At 32.2% G+C, this 18,063-nt stretch overlaps 1 protein-coding gene across 1 annotated transcript in view; it reads left to right on the top strand.

Annotated features, from left to right (window-relative positions):
- Positions 1-8,975: 8,975 nt before the first annotated feature.
- The window catches only part of LOC111052975 (hemicentin-1-like), a 54,310-nt gene continuing 45,222 nt past the window's right edge, over positions 8,976-18,063 (top strand). The window contains exons 1-3 of the mRNA XM_039431959.1: positions 8,976-10,743; positions 13,232-13,461; positions 16,436-16,673. Coding sequence (XP_039287893.1) covers positions 9,117-10,743; positions 13,232-13,461; positions 16,436-16,673 — 2,095 coding nt within the window. The 5' untranslated portion in view covers positions 8,976-9,116. The remainder of the gene's footprint in view (positions 10,744-13,231; positions 13,462-16,435; positions 16,674-18,063) is intronic.

The following is an 18,063-nucleotide window of genomic DNA, read 5'->3' as shown; positions in this document are numbered from 1 at the left end:
TTGCGTGCATTATCTTTTGAACTGTTTCATCTGTTGGTGTTTTTCCTTGAGTGAACTATTGATATACATTTTAATATAGTAGGTACTAGACTCGTACACTTATTTCAGACTATTCTATTATTTAAGATCTTATGTAGCAAGTTGCATGAATTTACATTATGTAGGCTTTGAATGTATTTTTTTGTTGCTGCTACTTGTAATTACTGTGTGGTTTGACAATAAAGCGTTCTATTTTGCTAATTATACTGTAAAAATAGTTTAAACTGCAATTAATTACTGGAGTATCTGTTTCGTGTATTGTTTGTTGGAATTTACTGTTCTTTTTTGTATGCTGTAGTATTTTTATTTTTAATGAATAGGTACTAATATTTTTATCATTGCCTCATGATGCATGAGTCAAAACTTGTCTTTTGATTTTCTATCAATTGAATTATTTTAATTAGTTACGGTATTCTATTTGTTGAATTATAGGTATATAGCATTGTTATTTACGTTAATTCTCTGCATGTTCTTAGTTAAATTTTCCCAAGTCTAGATACGTTCTTTTCAACCTACATTTTGAATTCGTTGATTGTTGGTTGAACATTATGTGTGAAGGTTTGATTCAATATTTTTGTTGTGTATTTACAAAAAATCGTTTGAAGTTGAATTGGTTTTATTTTGGATGCATCCAAACTGATTTCAAACTTCATTTTTTTGTAGCCTTCCATTATTTTTATAGCACAATAATAAATTTTAATGGAATAGCACATATAGCTCACAAATATGGATGCGAATTCGTATTGTGACTAAGGGTAATTCTTAAAAACTTTACCAGACGTTTAGGCCTGAAGAGCGCAATCCTGAATATGAGGAAACAGGAATTAGACACAATAGAACAATTTGAAATGTACACCCAATTTAAAAGCAATTTACAATGTATATTAAACGAACAAACCAACTTCAAATCCCACATCCTCTTTGATTACCTTCTCCGCCACAAACCCAATAGACACCAACAGACACTAATCCAATAGACACCAACAGCACACTAAAAATTGCCACCCTATCCTTCTACTTGTCTATGAGTACAACCAAGAAGATGGCGAACCTGCCGAAAGATCTCGTTGTCACAGTGAGTGATTAATTCATTTATTGTAAAATATCTGACTGCTAGTCGTTTTTTCTAATAGCAAAAAGTGATTAATTAGCAGTTTGTGATGGAAAACAACATTGAAGAAACAGGAAACTCTAGAAAAATGTGCAACCAAATTTCTTTTGTTGATAAAAATAACCCAAAATAGTTTTTCACCATGGAGACATGAACTATCTTCAAAGTCCCTATGATTGGTGTGGTAATCTATAACCAGTGTAGCATTTCTCCACATCACTATAATAAATTCTAGGTCTCTATCTATAAATATTGTTATGTGTAATTATAGAGAACCAATACTATCGATATATTATTTAATATATTTGAATTTATAAAATTTATTGAGTCATGAAATAGGCTCTAGTTTTTCGTTTAACTCAAGTTTTTATTTGTTATTTGTTGTGCGAGTATTGTAGTTATCAGTGGAATTGCAGCAAATTAAAAAAAACCTAGCCCATCAACTATCAAAAGTTATAAACAAATTTAGAAAAAATTGTGAGTAGAATAGTTTTTGGGGGTAAACCTGTTGTTCTTTCCCAATCATATATCCATAGAATGATCTGTAATTGTATCCATAAATAAATAAATTAATCTTCTGTTGGATATAAAATCGATGAAATTGCAAAATTATTTCTAAATGAATACTTTAACCAAGTGAATCCTCGCTGACTGATTGTAAAGTAGCCTACGTAAATGACTCTTTCATTTTATTTTTCCCCAGGATAAATTGCATCAGCATTCTCAATGCTACCTCTTATCAGATGCTTCCTTTTATAAGTTACATGTTTAATGTCTCCATCAGTTTTAATGAATGTCTCAATTAACCATCGTCATCCTCATGACAGAGGTTCGCTCATAGAGTGACTCCATTAATAGGGAGCGAAGTGTCAGTTCTTCAACTGCAAACATATCACTGCAATCAATTACTGTTATTGAACCACTCCACGTCTTCACATCTCAGCCATTCAACACTGTTTTTTCTGGTATAAGTAAGACGGACAACACATGGTCAAACTCAATTATCAGTGAGAAGCTTTAAATGAATGACGTTATCGAACTGGTGTAAAAAACTGCGAACAACTTACTCAGCTCTTCTGTTTGATGAGCAATATTTCATGTATATGATCAGAGTCATAAGTATCTGAATATTCAATTTCGATTCTAGAAATCAATCACTCTTATTAAAACGTCAAGTGCATGTTTTGATTTTTTATAGTTGATAATGAACATGCAGTATCGCTGACTGAGGGAGCAAGGCATCTTCCCCCCCCTCCCATAATTATTACTCAGAGCAGGGGGGAGGAATGGATGCATATTGCCCTCTCTCCTTTTGCTTTCATCAAAGCATATTTTAAAAGGAGCTAAAATCCTGTCGGCAAAGTAGACCACTGAATTCTTCAATTATTCTAATGAAGATTGATTTGGATTGTTGGATTGGGGCAAAAAAGACTTGATGCTTTGACGAGTTGCTTCAATTCAATACCGTATGAGAAAGATGCTAAGAGAATGGATTTGATATTTTTGAAGTTTATCTCGAAAGTGACCAATGGAACTTTTTTACTTTCCTTGCCCTATAGGTAAGGAAAGTATTGTTTTCCGAAAAATTTAAGGTACCACAATTTCTATATGTTTCAAGGTCCCCTGAGTCCAAAAAAGTGGTTTTTGGGTATTGGTCTGTATGTGTGTGTATATAAATGAGCGTCTGTGTACACGATATCTCATCTCCCAATTAACGGAATGACTTGAAATTTGGAACTTAAGGTCCTTACACTATAAGGATCCGACACGAACAATTTCGATCAAATTCAATTCTTTAAAATGGCGAAAATGTTTTCAAAAACCGGTTTTTTCGCGATTTTCTCGAAAACAGCTCCAACGATTTTGATCAAATCTATACCTGAAATAGTCATTGATAAGCTCTATCAACTGCCACAAGTCCCATATCTGTAAAAAATTCAGGGGCTCCGCCCCATCTATGCAAAGTATGATTTTAGATTCTCAATTATCAGGCTTCAGATACAATTTAAACAAAAAATAAAATCAAGTGGAAAAAATTGAGCATAAAAATCTCTACAATTAATGTTCAGTAACATTTTCACCTAAAATTGAAAATAAGCTCGAAATTTAAAAAAGGTGATTATTTAATTATTGCAAACTGTTGGCAACTGTTGATTCTATTTAATCATTCACTATGAAGAGATAGCAGACCTCGTGTGTCTCCAGCGTTATTGTCCTGTCACCAGCTGGCTCAGATCTTTGAACAGTAGACTTGAGATGCGCGTGAACAATTTTCATAACGGCAAGGAAAGTTGTGTGAGTGCGCCACACCAGATTTTTTTTCAAAATACTCCAGCACTTCACTTTCCCCATCATCATCAGAGAACATTGTGAAATTTACCCATAATTCAGTTTCTCTATGAAGTCGGGGTGTAAGAATATGAACAAGAATGAAAGAACATGAATATGAATAAGAATATAATTAATGCTTCTGAGGTCGTAGAACCACAGTAGAAATCTTAGGATCGAATTCAAACATTATTGTTCAACACCCGATACTTGGTAAATTCTCTTCAAAAAGTGTTCAAATCTTCAGAATGGGTAATAAAATAAACAAGCTTCAAACATTACAAGCAAGATTAGACATGAAACGGGTGTTACAGCTTCTAATTCACGAAGATTGTGTTACTGTAGAAATATTTTAGAATTTCTGCGGAGAAAAAGTTTTTTAACTAAAAAAAAACCTGGTTAGCAATTAGCGAGAATAGTATTATTTTTCAACTCGTAAGACGTAACCATTAAGATTATAGAAACGATTTAAGGTGTCCCACAAAAGAATAATATATTCCAGGTGTTCGTGAGCATAGACTTGGGAGTCGGGTTATTGGTGTTATCTTGACAAGCATCGATTTCTTCCCTCCGAAATACAAGCACAGAAAAAAGGCTGTGTCAATAAAAACGGCCCTTAAGAAAAAATCGCTCAACTACCATTGGGTTTGTTCAGGCCTTACAGCCAGCGACATACGATAGCCTCACGTTTATCTTTGTTTGTAGTCTTTCAAAGTTTTATCTGTAGATAAATTTGCTTCCCCACACATCCGCTCAGGTCAGTTTCACGACTATTTCGAAGCGTCCTTTACAAAAAAACTCACAGTTGGAAATCGATCTGCAGATTTTCTAAAAATCCTGTACAAAACGGAGAAGTTTGTACATTTTGGTTGGTATTTGATAAGCAAAAATATTACCTATAATATGAATAATTTAATGAAAATATTCTATGATAATCAGTTATGCAATATCACCCGAAAGTTTATTCCAAAACTTTCTTTTTTACCATCGAAAATATACAAAAATTTAAGTTACACTAAAGACATGAATCTATTTTTATTAACCTACCAAAGTTAACAATTGTGATATCAATTTTTTATATAATTTTGAGTTCTTACTTATTTCGTTTATTTATTCATTTATTTACGATACAAATGACACTAATGTAATAACATTGTTCGATTAAAATAATAAGGTAGTCCTTGTGCTATTTTTCTTCCAAATCTATAGGAATAAACACTCCTTATATTAACATATTTTCGGAATAGACACGAGTCAATCACCATATTGTAAACCAAGAAATTCTTAGCTACGGATCATAAATAATTTCCAAGTGAACGAGACCAATCTTTATCGAAGAGCAGATCTACTCAAGATGCTCCGTTCTAAATGAAGGCTTGCGGCTACAGAAAATTGAAAGGATCACACTTCCCATAATTAATTAACAACTCGTTATTTAAATACAGTCTTTGTCGTCAGCCAACCTCTTATTATTGTTTGTTGATTATAACGTACGTCTACTATTATCTTTTTTGTCTACCTACCAAGAGCTATTTTTATAGCAGGCTACTATAAACTCTTGGTGGACAAAAAAATCGAAGTTTTTTCAAGAGGTTTTTATAGTAGGCTACTATAAACAATAACTCTTGGTAGACATGGAAAACAGAAGTTTTTTTAGAGGTGAATAGATTCTTTTTGCTGTGGCTCGACACTTGTTTTATTCTGAAGTAAGCAAATAATAGACGATGTGTTTTGAGTTGTGAGGCTATTCTTGAACTTGGACACGTTCCTATCTTGGGAAGCAAAGTAAAAGGAGGCTGGAAAGATGAATGAGTGATGAAGAAGTGTTGAAAAGGAAATAATCAGAGGACTTCTTATAAAAATACAGCTAAAAAAAGAATCGTCGGCTCCAAATCGTATTAAGTGTGACCTCTTCCTCATCTTTTTTATTTTTTGATTGTTGTCTGAGCTCTCTGAATCTTACGGAACTTCTTGATTGTTTTTCCATGCATTCAAAGTTATCTAGACTGATCTATATTCTAAACAAAGACAAACACACAGGGTCCTCTTCAAAATTTAGATCTTGATGAAAAATATGATGGAGTCGTTTATGTCTTCATTGGCTTCTCAACCATCATCAGTGGCAAGAGTGAATTAATATTTGAAAATCACACTCTTCTCACTACAAAAATACTCTATTATCTATTTATAATTATAAAAATCGAAGGAGAAGTTACTTGAAATTTCACTAAGAATGTAAAATTAAAGTTCATCGCATGGAAAAAAAAGTTTTTAATATCTACGGACTGTTTAGTATTTTTGCCATTTGATTCTACAAAGTATCACGTCCATGAGAGATAATAGTCTTAAGTGTATAGTTTCTATTGATATCAAGAAAATAATTTATCAATTTTGTGAATGCAATTGCATTTTTATATGAAAACTACATAACTTAATTAATATGAATTTCATATTTTCAAGTCAATCACTCAACTAAAATAACGAATAGCATAATTGGAGATCACCGGGTATCCACTGCGAATATCCTTTAGATATCCAGAGGATATCTTCCAAGTCTAAAGACATATTTGGTCATGTGGGATATCCATTGGATATTGTGTGTTGGCTGGGTATATTCTTGTTGTAAGCCCTATCAATAATTTTTATTTCTATTTTAACCCGTCAAATCATTTAAAATTACTATTTTGCCAATTATAAATAATTCGTGGAACTTCATTGATATTTTTCATCCACAACTAGGCCTACCCACTGAATAATTACCAAGTGGATTATAGAAAATTAATTCATCCCAAGACTAATCAAAATTATGAAATCTCATTCACTACGGTACTCAAATTTATCCAAGATCGAATTTCTTCAACTTGAATTATTTATTTATTTCATGCCGTCTATTTTCTGCGGTCTCTGTATTTGTGACTTTTTACACACAAGCTTCTAATTTCCATAGTTCAGCAATATGGAAAATACGCGTATATGACAGTGAAATGAAGGGTGATAGGAAACCAACTGAAAGGTTTATTAATAAAAGTGATCGATTATTTATAATGATGTCCATTCCGTTTCCCGACTGACCTTACTGATAAGGATTTCGTTATGAAACAGTTCATTCAATGCTATGGGTCAATCAGGCAGATCAATTATTTATTTGCTCGGGCAAATCACTAAATTTGGTAAGCTTGCCGTGTACATTAATTATGATTAATAACACATAATATTGTGAACAAATTACTGAGCATAGGCTATTATCCAATTGAAACGTCATATCAGAGAACTTATCACCAAAAAGGGATTTCTGGGAAAATCATACAAGTTCTTTATTCAAAATGAAACGTCATCTGACAATAGAAAACTCATCAACAAATGGATTTCTGAGAAATCCTTTCACTTTATTATTTATCGCAAATGGTATACTTTGTAGCTAGCTACTCCTTAAATTGTAAACATTTAATTTGAAAATGTGGGTTTCAGTGAAAAACGTTTTACTTTTGTATTCCCATTTTGTAAAATCATGTAAATTTCAAATATATTAATAGATCGAATTCCTTTTTTTAGGATTGGAAGCTTGAAATACTAATCAGTTTTGTTTCTGAATAGATAAATCTAAGAAATTTCATCAAGTGATATGTTACACTTCATAATTCCAAATTAAAAAAAATCACTATCGTTAGTAATAGTCTTGATTGATAGAAAATTATTGGTTTTATCAATTCATTAATTCCAATAGCCTATTAAAAAATATGGGTTTAGTGAATGAATTTTTACATTTGTATTCCCATTTTGTAGAATCTATATTTCAAATAGATAAATGGATCGAATTCCTTTTTGAGGATTGGAAGCTAGAGACACTAATCAGTTTGTTGTTTGTGAATAGATGAATCTAAGAAATGTTATCAATAAGTGATATGTTATACTTCATAATTTCAAATTAAAAAATAATTCACTATCGGTAGTAATAGTCTTGATTAATAGAAAATTAATGGTCTTATAGTTTTATCTATTCATTAATTCCAATAGCCTATTCAACTACTGTATCTATTTAGTTTATCCTACCGATTCCACATTCCAGAACTTATTCCAAAAGAGGTTTTTTAGGCCTATAGACGCGTGCCAAGTACAGAACACAAACCTGGTATATGCATCTGAATCTCGTTCAATCTACTTATATTATTACTCGCCTACATAACCGTGCATCAAGTTACATTCTCAACCCACGAGTACTGCTTATAAATGAGATTGAAGAGATTTGTAGCTCTTTAATATTCTATGCAAACAAGAATAATTTGTTCCAATATAATGACCCACACCCATGTTTTTGTGTCGAAGACTCTTGTGGTATACTATTTTGGCATCTTATTCAAGTTCTTATCTTATTCTCGGCAAATTTATTCAAATTAGGTACCGTTTATAAGCTCACTTTACTCTTATTTTTTGAATAAAATAGTCTTTCGGATGATTTAAAATATATATTTCTGAATCACAGATCCACAAACGTCTAGAACTCTTGAATTCAACAAATATTACCTACTTTCTTGGATAAAATATGTTGAATTAATTATGTTGTAGTATGTTGTAAAGTTTTGTCTGTAGAAATGTATCATCACATTGAAAAATAAGACTTTAATGTTAAATCCTTATACCGCTTTTCAATAATATTGGTTATAATTATTTAATAAATGAGAAAGTTTTGATTGTAACATTGATAAAATCATTTCCATTCCATATAGTATACTGTATAAGTAAACAAAAATATATTTACAAGTTAATGCTAAAGTGATAATTTTCATCAACATATTAAATAGCAATGTTGTGAGACTTTTTGCTACTTCAGCGGCCTTTACTTGAATCCTTACTTGTATTTGAGAAGAAAGGATGAATATTGAAGAGGATATCTATAGGAAATAATGATAAAAATTATGAAAAGATGATAGAATAAATTCTCCAATTGCGATCTCAAAACTCATCCCCTTGTTGTGTAATGGCCACTCATCAAGAGATGAATTATTCTTCTTCATGATAATATGGAGCTGTTCTAATATGTAGAGAATATTTAGGAAAAGTACGATTGAAATCTAGTATACGAGATACTAAGTACCTTAAAAATATATGAAGTGGATAACATAACCTATAATTTTTATTCATTCATAACTCTACCTTCATTGCATTATGATTATCATTCGTCCCATCATCATCATCATCACCTAGGCTTAAAATACTTCTAGAAAGTCGCCTTTGTAAAATAATAAATATGAAGCATTGAATCTGCTGTAGACTATCGTTAATTGCGATAGTACCTACTGTGTACTATTGAACTAGCTATCCAATTATTCGCACAGCATATGTCATCCAGCAATCTGTACCCTAGCAATAAAATGCATCAAATCAAAGAAGCATTCCGACGTGAACATAAAATAACAGGGTGGAAAAGTTGGGACATCAAAATGAAGAGCATGGTGGAAAGGTAGAAGATGAAATGAGGAGTGACAAGAGGGTGATGATGGAGTGGTGGGGTGGTGGTAACACTGTTGGTCCAGATGTGTGAGTGGAGTGGCGCTTGGAAGACGGACAGTTCAGTTTTCAGTTCAGTGTTAACCGGGACGTCTTGAGAGAAGGACGTACGCCGTCCGTCAGTTCAGTCAAGATGCGTCACCGCGCCTGGCGGTTCGTGATTCTCCTCCAATGCGTGATTCTGTCGTTTAATCACGGCGCGAGTGCCTTTGATAGGGTCGTTAATAATGCGGGTAACGTATCGCTAAGTGAGAGTGACAGTGCCTTATTAACAAACATTGATCGAGCCGAAGACAAGATTTTATTAGGCTCGAAGGATGATAGTGTTGCTAGTTATAGTGTCATAAGTGAAGATCAGTTCCATCAGTATTCAGACAACCGGGGAAATGATAGTGAAAAATCAACTTTGAATGTATCTGAACAGGAAGGAGTTGATGGGAGTATTTCTCTGAAAAATGAAGAGGATAATGAAGGGATTTTCAACAACTTGATAAAATTTACTACAGGAACACTTTTGAAAATGTTTTATGATTATGATTCGTCCAAACATGATGAAAAATCTGATACACAACTGGAAGGAAAACAGCATACATTGGTAAATACTAATAATGTAGTCCAGTCAGAAAGTAAGGAAATTTCAAATATTAAAAGCGAAAATAGAGGAGTGTCTGTAGATGTTTTGGACAAAATATATTCAAATTCTAATGCAAATTCAAAAACAAGTGATGAAGAGGTTGACTCAGGAAGATCTGGGAAGGGTCAGGATAATGACAACCAAGGTATTGAAGGAGCTATGAATGATCCAACAGCATCGCTTCCTTTAGTTAATTCTGGAATCGATGATAGAACTACTACTGGTATCAAAACTCATATATTTTTCGACGATCGAACCCTAAACGATGATCCTAATGCTCAGTATCATCTGGATGAAGGGCTGGAGGATGATGATTTGTGGAGTAAACTTATAAAAGGTGGGAGGGAGAAAGAAGATTCAGGTCTGTTTGATAATACTGCTCAAGAAGAAATCGCAGAAGGTGGAGTTGCAGGAAACCAGGAATTAAAGGATTTTGAGAAGGCGAATGAACAGAAAATTATTGAAGTAGAAAGTGGAATCAGAAATTTGAGTATTGAAGAAAATAATTTTCACTTGAAGGATGAAAGAAGAGTGATGAAAATGGAAGATAAGGATGGAAATATGAGTAATGAGAGTGAATTACTACTCAGTGGGAGTATAACAGACAATACAGTAGTAGAGGAGAATGAGCCTCATGAGAATAAATCTGAAAACTTTGTAGATTCAATTTTAGAAACTATAGATAAGACCCATGCTCTCTCAACCCATCTAGATCAAAGCAACAAATCAGTTGAATTAAATTTGGAATTCACTTCAACTCCAGTTTCCACCATCATTTCTGTTCAGAAAGAAGATGTGGCTCCTAAAACATCGTCTGAGAGCTCAACCGAAATCAGCAACCCTTCCACAACTATTGCGTCTACCTCGAGCTCAAAATCAACAAATTCCTCAGAGATGAGACTCCTGAACGACGCCCCTCAGGACGTGGTGGAGCAGGGAAGTGACCAGGATGCGTTAGAGAAGGAGGATTCAGGTGTGAGTCTGGCGTTTGTGTTTGATGCGACGGGATCTATGTGGGACGACCTGGTTCAGGTGCGGGAAGGTGCTGCCAAAATCCTTAACGCCATGCTGGAGCGGCCTGACAAACCAATCTATAACTATGTGCTGGTGCCCTTTCAAGATCCAAGTAAGTGCTTCATTGCATAGTCAGCATGCATTTGAAAAATAATGTTGTCTGTCAACCTCATGAAGAAGTTTCGCGTTTCCCTGTATTCTAAAAAGATTGTGTATTAAAAACAGCATCCACATTTCAAGCTTTTGAAGGATTGAAAAAATAGGGGGAGCGTTGATTTTTCTATGTGAATGGAAATAATTATTCTGTTACCAGTCACCACCCATTTAATCATGTTGTCAGTGATAAATTTAGAACTAAATCATATTTCATAAACTCTATTGCTCCTAGATTCCTTCTAGTATCTGATCTATCAATTTACGTAGATTGCAATCATTTACATCATATTTCATGAACTCTATTGCTCCTAGAATCCTTCTAGTATCTGATTTATCAATTTACGTAGATTGCAATATTTGAAAATCAATAAAAGTGATGGAGAGATATTCATAAGTTGCAAATGTGATGTGAAACAAGTTCGAAATGTTGATAATTGAATAGAATATATACATAGCCTGCATGGTTGTTAGAATACTACAACTAGGTTATGAAATAGATACAGTTTTTATTGTCACTACATTAATAAAATCTCACATTATGATGCTACACTTTCAGTACCGGTACTGTTGTTATTAATCCTTCTACTCTCCTGTTGAAACTGAAAGAAAGTGCATATTCATTCAGGAGATGGACAACTGTTTCCCCTGGAACTGAAATATAGAATTCCCTAAATCTCAATTAGAATAAAATTCATTAGGCCTACACTCTGGAATGTACCTAATTACCTAATCTGAATGTAATAAGCAAAATTGGCAAATTTGGATTATTATTAATTAAAATATGGTGACTCAATTCTTACCGTTCTTAGAATGATTAACATTGCTCTATTACTAGGCCCAACTCTTGAATATCTTGGCTTTTGGCTCCTCTTTATTAGACTCTTAGCATCTCACAATGAAATAATTTTCTTTCACTACCAGTATTCTACATTTATGACTGGCTATCATCATAGAGAAACGATGGCATAAGTAGATATCCCATGGTATAGGGCGTTTATGTCGCAACTTTTTACTGTTATCTGAAGCCGAATGCTGTCGATAATTATTGTCAATTTTTACTGTTTTGTTGGGGTGAGAGTGTATGAACAGCACAATTTGAGAGACTACCAGCGTCACACAGCTGCATGTGAAAGAACTACGTGAACTATCGGCTTGAGATAACAGTAAAAGTTTGCGACATAAACGCCCTATACCATGGGATATCTACTTACGCTATTGTTTCTCTATGCTATCATCCAGTCAAAACTTGATATCATCGAACAAAATCAAAGCACAGATATCATTTTGAAATTCCATTCTCATCATAACAATTAGTCTTTCTAAACGTGATTCATTGTTATAACTCGAATTAATCTAGAATGATTTTTTTCCATGGTAAAAATAATTTCAATTAATTCAATCATCTACTCACAAAATACACTAAAAATAAGCAAATAAATACATGCAAAACAATAATAACAATTAAGAACTGTGGTGTGAAAAAAGGGAAGTTTGAAGGGTTTTCCAACTATGGTTATCCATGTACTAGAAAAATGAGAATTTTAGGAAACTAGAATTGAATCAATATTGCCTTTTTGATAAATCGATAAATTTATTTGTAATTTAAGATTTATGAGTACTATTCAATACTGCACTTAAGAATTGTTTCTTTTGTCAAAAAGTTCTAGATAAATTTATGTAAAGATTAATAAATTTGATAAAGATAATAAGAATTTACTAGTACCCTTTTTTACTTCTTCATATAAACACAACTAGTTTTGAGCACTTATGCCATTAAAAGAAGGGTACCTAAGTATAAAAATGGTACTTTAGTTATTCATATAATAATAAAACAATTCAAGTAGCCCTTATTATTATTAAACGGAGCTCCAAATTAAATGCTGTAATTCACCCCGAAGACTTCTGCTACTGCAAATATTGACAACAGAGTAAACAGCTAGATGGAAATTCGATGAGCGCTACTACTCAAACATTTCCATCTAGCTGTTTACCCTGTTGTCAATATTTGCAGTAGCAGAAGCCTTCGGGGTGAATTACATAATTTAATTTGGATTTTCGTTTAATAACAATAATTAATTCATTAGCATTTGAATAATTGCAATATCTCAGTAATCTCCATCAAGTAGCCCTAGGTACTTAAATACTTGATTCAATAATTGAGTATTTAATATGTTGACTCGCCGTTCTTACATACGGTAGTTTAACATTTATACTCTATTATTGATAAAGATAATTCATTCAATTTCTAGAACTCAGAAAGTGAAAGTGAAAATTTTTATTGAGAAAATTGTATTGAACCCAATACATAACCTATAAACCTGAGTGTATATAGGAAATGACATTGGGTAATACGGCAAGGCAAAAGGATCTCTCTGCGGATAAAATCCATATGAATAAATAAATTTAATTTCTAATAAACTCTGATTGGTTTTTGACATTCGCAGACATAGGTCCGGTGACAGTGACCACAGACCACGCCTATCTGATGCAGCAGCTGAACGCCATTCAGGTGTTTGGCGGTTCCGATTGCCCCGAGATGTCCATCCACGCCGTCAAGCTCGCCCTGGAGACGAGTCGCCCTTACTCCTACATCTACGTCTTCACAGATGCCAGTGCCAAGGACCATGCTCTGGTCGACGAGGTCCTTCCCCTCGTGCAGGAGAAGTTGTCAAAGGTACACTCTCATCAAAATCAAATCAAATTCCATCTTCATTGCTTTCAAAATCCATCTATATTGTTTTTTCAATAATAATGCAATGATAAAATAATCCTCAATCCATTCAGCTTGATTGCACATTATAATTTTTACTATTTAGGAATAGAACTATTGATACTATTAATACTATTATTGTTTAATTTATCTTTATTTAGTGAGGAATATTGTTTATTTGAATTGATTGTAATCCATTTCAAATTGTGATGTATAGTTGAAATGTATTTTATGGAAATAAATTTGAATTCAATTCAATTCATTCCCACATGAAATTACAAAACTTAGTGCAAATAAAAAATAATTTAATATTTTACAATTATATTATGCGAAATACTTTAGTTACAATAAAATAATAGAATGAAGGTAAATTACATTTTTTTTAGATTCTAACAATAGAAAACAATTGAAAAGTGGGATCCCCAAGAAGACTATTCGTCTGTGAATGGGGGAGAGTTCCTAGAAGCAGAAAGTGATAAAATGGAAGGAAATAGAGAGTAAAATAATAGTAGGCAAAATAATAGATATAGTAAATCAACAAAGATACTAGAATAGTACCACTACACATTATTACATTTCCTTGCATTACCTTTTTTTGTTTGCTTACAAAACATGCACAGAAATATGTGTGACATCTAGCTAGATCAACAACAAATCGAAAACGGAATATATAACATATTAAATAATCAATATTCGTTGATAAAATAATTTATAAATGCAAAAAAATTCATACATTCTAATTTAGTATTTTAACTGCAATTGCATCGAGTTGCAGCTGCATGGAGTGCATTTCATAAAATAAAATTAAAAATACGTCTCAAAATAGAATAAAATTGAATATAATTTATGAACAACAATTCCATTCGATTATCAAATCAACAATTTTAATTTCGTCTTTTCATTAAATAATACAATAATCTATCAAATTGAAATATAAAATCTTATTAGAATACTCTTTGATTGACTTCTTTGACTTCAGTGATTCCCTATTTCCCGTAGCCTATTTCAATCTTTTCATTAGAATATATTGAATTTTCCGTTGAAATAGGTCACAGGAAAGGGGAATTCTATCTACGGTATATTAATAATAGGGGATTACACAATGAATTGGTCCAATTAAATATTTGTAATAATAATAAATGATAATATTTCATTCCAAAAAACTTCACTGCGAATCAGTAAGAGTACATTTCTAATTATTTTTGTTATGTAGAATTTATCAATATATCGAATAAAGTTCTAAAATATCGGAATATCGAATTGAAACGATATTAACAAAATTGTGATAGGACTAATATTTAGTTCCCAATAAGTATCGCATAAAAAATGTATAACTGTTCTTGCTTTGATTGATATTTTCTTTGATTCTAGTGATTGGAAAATCTCCTTAGAATTATTGTTTTGAATGGATTGAATTTATACATTTATTTTGAAAAAATAGTATGATATAGATTCTTGAATGAAAAACCTTGGTGTGAGTTCCTTTTTTATTTGTGTTTGGAAATAGCATAAATCAGCATTATTCATTATTTATGTGATTAATTTCACTCATATGATCCAAAAAATTGAAAAACAATCGGACTGATCAATGAATACATTAATTGTATTCAACATGAAAGGAATTCACACAACATGTGAATGTTGTGTGAATGATTTATATTAATAATTCCTTTTTTCATTGTTACATGCTGCTTATTATTATTAACACCATCGACTCAGAGAGATCTATTAACTGGATTCAATAACCGGTTCAAAGCAAGAAAATTCAAACTTTTTTAAAATTGGAAAAATAATTTGTCATTGACGGAAACTCCCGGGTCATCTCTATGTCAGGAATAGTAGATAAGACTTCTAAAAACTGCAGCAAAACAATGTCATTCATACTCTTATATCGTAATTTAATGAATGAATTTTCAAATGTAACCTGATTTCCTGTATGAAGTACGATACACTTATCCAATCACATCTGGCATCGATTTAGTTTCCCCTTCGAGTTCAAATATTATTTTAAGGTTCTATATCTATGAGATTCTCGTATTGATCAAATGATTGATTATAGTTTTGTACAGTATATAAGTATTTAGATTGATGAATAATATCGTAGCCACCTCTAATACAAGGCCCCAGCCTACGATATTACAACGTCGCAGTGTAGGTCTAGAATCTAATACATGATTGGTGAAAAAGATTTTTAAAAATACCAGCTCATCTTTTTCACCAATCATGTATTAGATTCTAGGCCTACACTGCGTCGTTGCAATATCGTAGGCCGGGGCCTTGTATTAGAGGTGGCTATGATAATATGCACACAATATACTTAATGGCTATTCATGTTCATATGCCATCATGAGAAGCTAAGCACCTCAATTTTTCCAAATGCATTTCCAAAAGGTTCTATATCTATGAGACTCGTATTGATCAAATGATTGATTATAATTTTGTACAGTATATAAGTATTTAGATTGATGAATAATATCATAGCCACCTCTAATACAAGGCCCCGGCCTACGATATTGCAACGTCGCAGTGTAGGCCTAGAATCTAATACATGATTGGTGAAAAAGATCAGCTTATCTTTTTCACCAATCATGTATTAGATTCTAGGCCTACACTGCGACGTTGCAATATCGTAGGCCGGGGCCTTGTATTAGAGGTGGCTATGATAATATGCACACAATATACTTAATGGCTATTCATGTTCATATGCCATCATGAGAAGCTATGTACCTCAATTTTTCCAAATGCATGAGTGATCAAATACGCATAATTTCCAACTGAATTTTTATCAAACCAAGCCGTAATGTTAGATTTCAACTAGATCTTGAAATTGAATTGTTTCATTGTTTATTTCGATGATAACTGTGATTATCCTTATCTATTAGTTCAAAAGTTATGTTCTTTTATTATATACTGATTTATTAATTCGATGATGTTGTAGGTGGTTTTTGTAATGACTGGAGATTGTGGTAATCCGAAGCATCCGGGGTATTTGGTGTATCATAAGATTGCCGCCACTAGTTCAGGTCAAGTTTATCATCTGAACAAAACTGATGTTAATGAGGTTCGTATAATAAATTACGCTCAATTCCGCATATTATCACCAGTACTGTGTACTCATAAATCTCATTTCTATTGTCTCATTACACGAGTTCCAATTGTAAATAGGCTGAAAAATCGTGTTGTCCTCAAACAAAATTATGACATGTTAATTTTTTATTATTCAATTCAATTCAATTTTATTTCCACAAAAAAAAATCATAAACATATTAGTTATACAAAATAACCAATAATCAAGGGAAAAAATGAGCCAATCATTATATCGATATGATATTTATTTATTTATTTACAATCAACTTAAGGACAAAGAAACAGACTACAGTCCAAAACTTCTTTTCATCCCAATTTCATAAAATAAATTGTCCAAATATAACACTACATCGATACATATAAACTTACTGAATAATATTATTACAAGATAATATTTATAGAATTTTAATAATTTCAGTTGTGATAGTGATAATAAATCATTATTGACAAGAAATTGACATTTATTTTTCAAGAAATGTTCATATAGCCCCAACAGGTAGCCAGTAGTCTATTATTTTGAATAACACATACCGTACCGACATTAGTTTTTTTACTTCAATTTCTCTCTTCTGGACTCAAATTCATAAATCATATGCTAGTTTTACTTCAATTTCTCTTTTCTGGTTTCTAATTTATATGTAAGTTTACTGGATTCAAATTTATAAGTTAGTTCTGGAGTAGGTTGCCTCAACGGTATATAGAATAAGAATTTTCATCTGAATGCCGTGGTTGCCTCTATTATTTGTTCCTGATTGTAATTCAACCAACATTTTTCTCACAAATTGACTTGCTTGGTTATTGTTCATCAAGGTACACCCTTGAGGTAAATTAAGACATTTTTGTTGATAAATTACTTATTCTGTATTCAAGATAACTTGGAAATTTCATGAGATTCATTAAATAAGAAACAACTATGAATATTATAAATGATTTGAAATTTAAATGAATAAATAATCATTTTATTTGCTCACGGACAAGTCATACAAATACAAGTACAAAGTTACAGCTCAATCAAGTTAACATGCACAATATGCCAAGATTGTCATGTCAACCACAGCCACATGCCAAGATTGTTGAACGGACTTGGCTGTCGGGTGGACGGATGGCCCATTAAGTTTTAAGCGCACAATAACCATGCTTCTGAGAGAGAATCAGAATAACTGAATTTACAATCAGCAGCCATAATTTTCTCAAATATATCTATCATTAAAAAAGTATCACTCTTTTGACTTTAATTTTTCTTTATTTGCACATTCAAACTCATTTTATTCTCACTTACCCCTTATTTTCAAAGTTCTTTGCTGGAAGTTATCATTATCATCCTCATCTTATCATTCATATGAGACTGCATGCTCTCTCATCATCTTTATTGATAATTTTCACCTTTAACTCTATTAACGAATGTTTTAGAAGTCGTTTTCTAAGTATTATTTTTTTTCTTTTCAAACATTAGTTTTAGTATATATTTTTTTGTTTTGA

Source organism: Nilaparvata lugens, chromosome 7 (assembly GCF_014356525.2).
Source record: "Nilaparvata lugens isolate BPH chromosome 7, ASM1435652v1, whole genome shotgun sequence".
NCBI lineage: Eukaryota > Metazoa > Arthropoda > Insecta > Hemiptera > Delphacidae > Nilaparvata > Nilaparvata lugens.
Note: the sequence above shows the minus strand (reverse complement) of the source record. Positions and strands in the feature narration are given on the sequence as shown.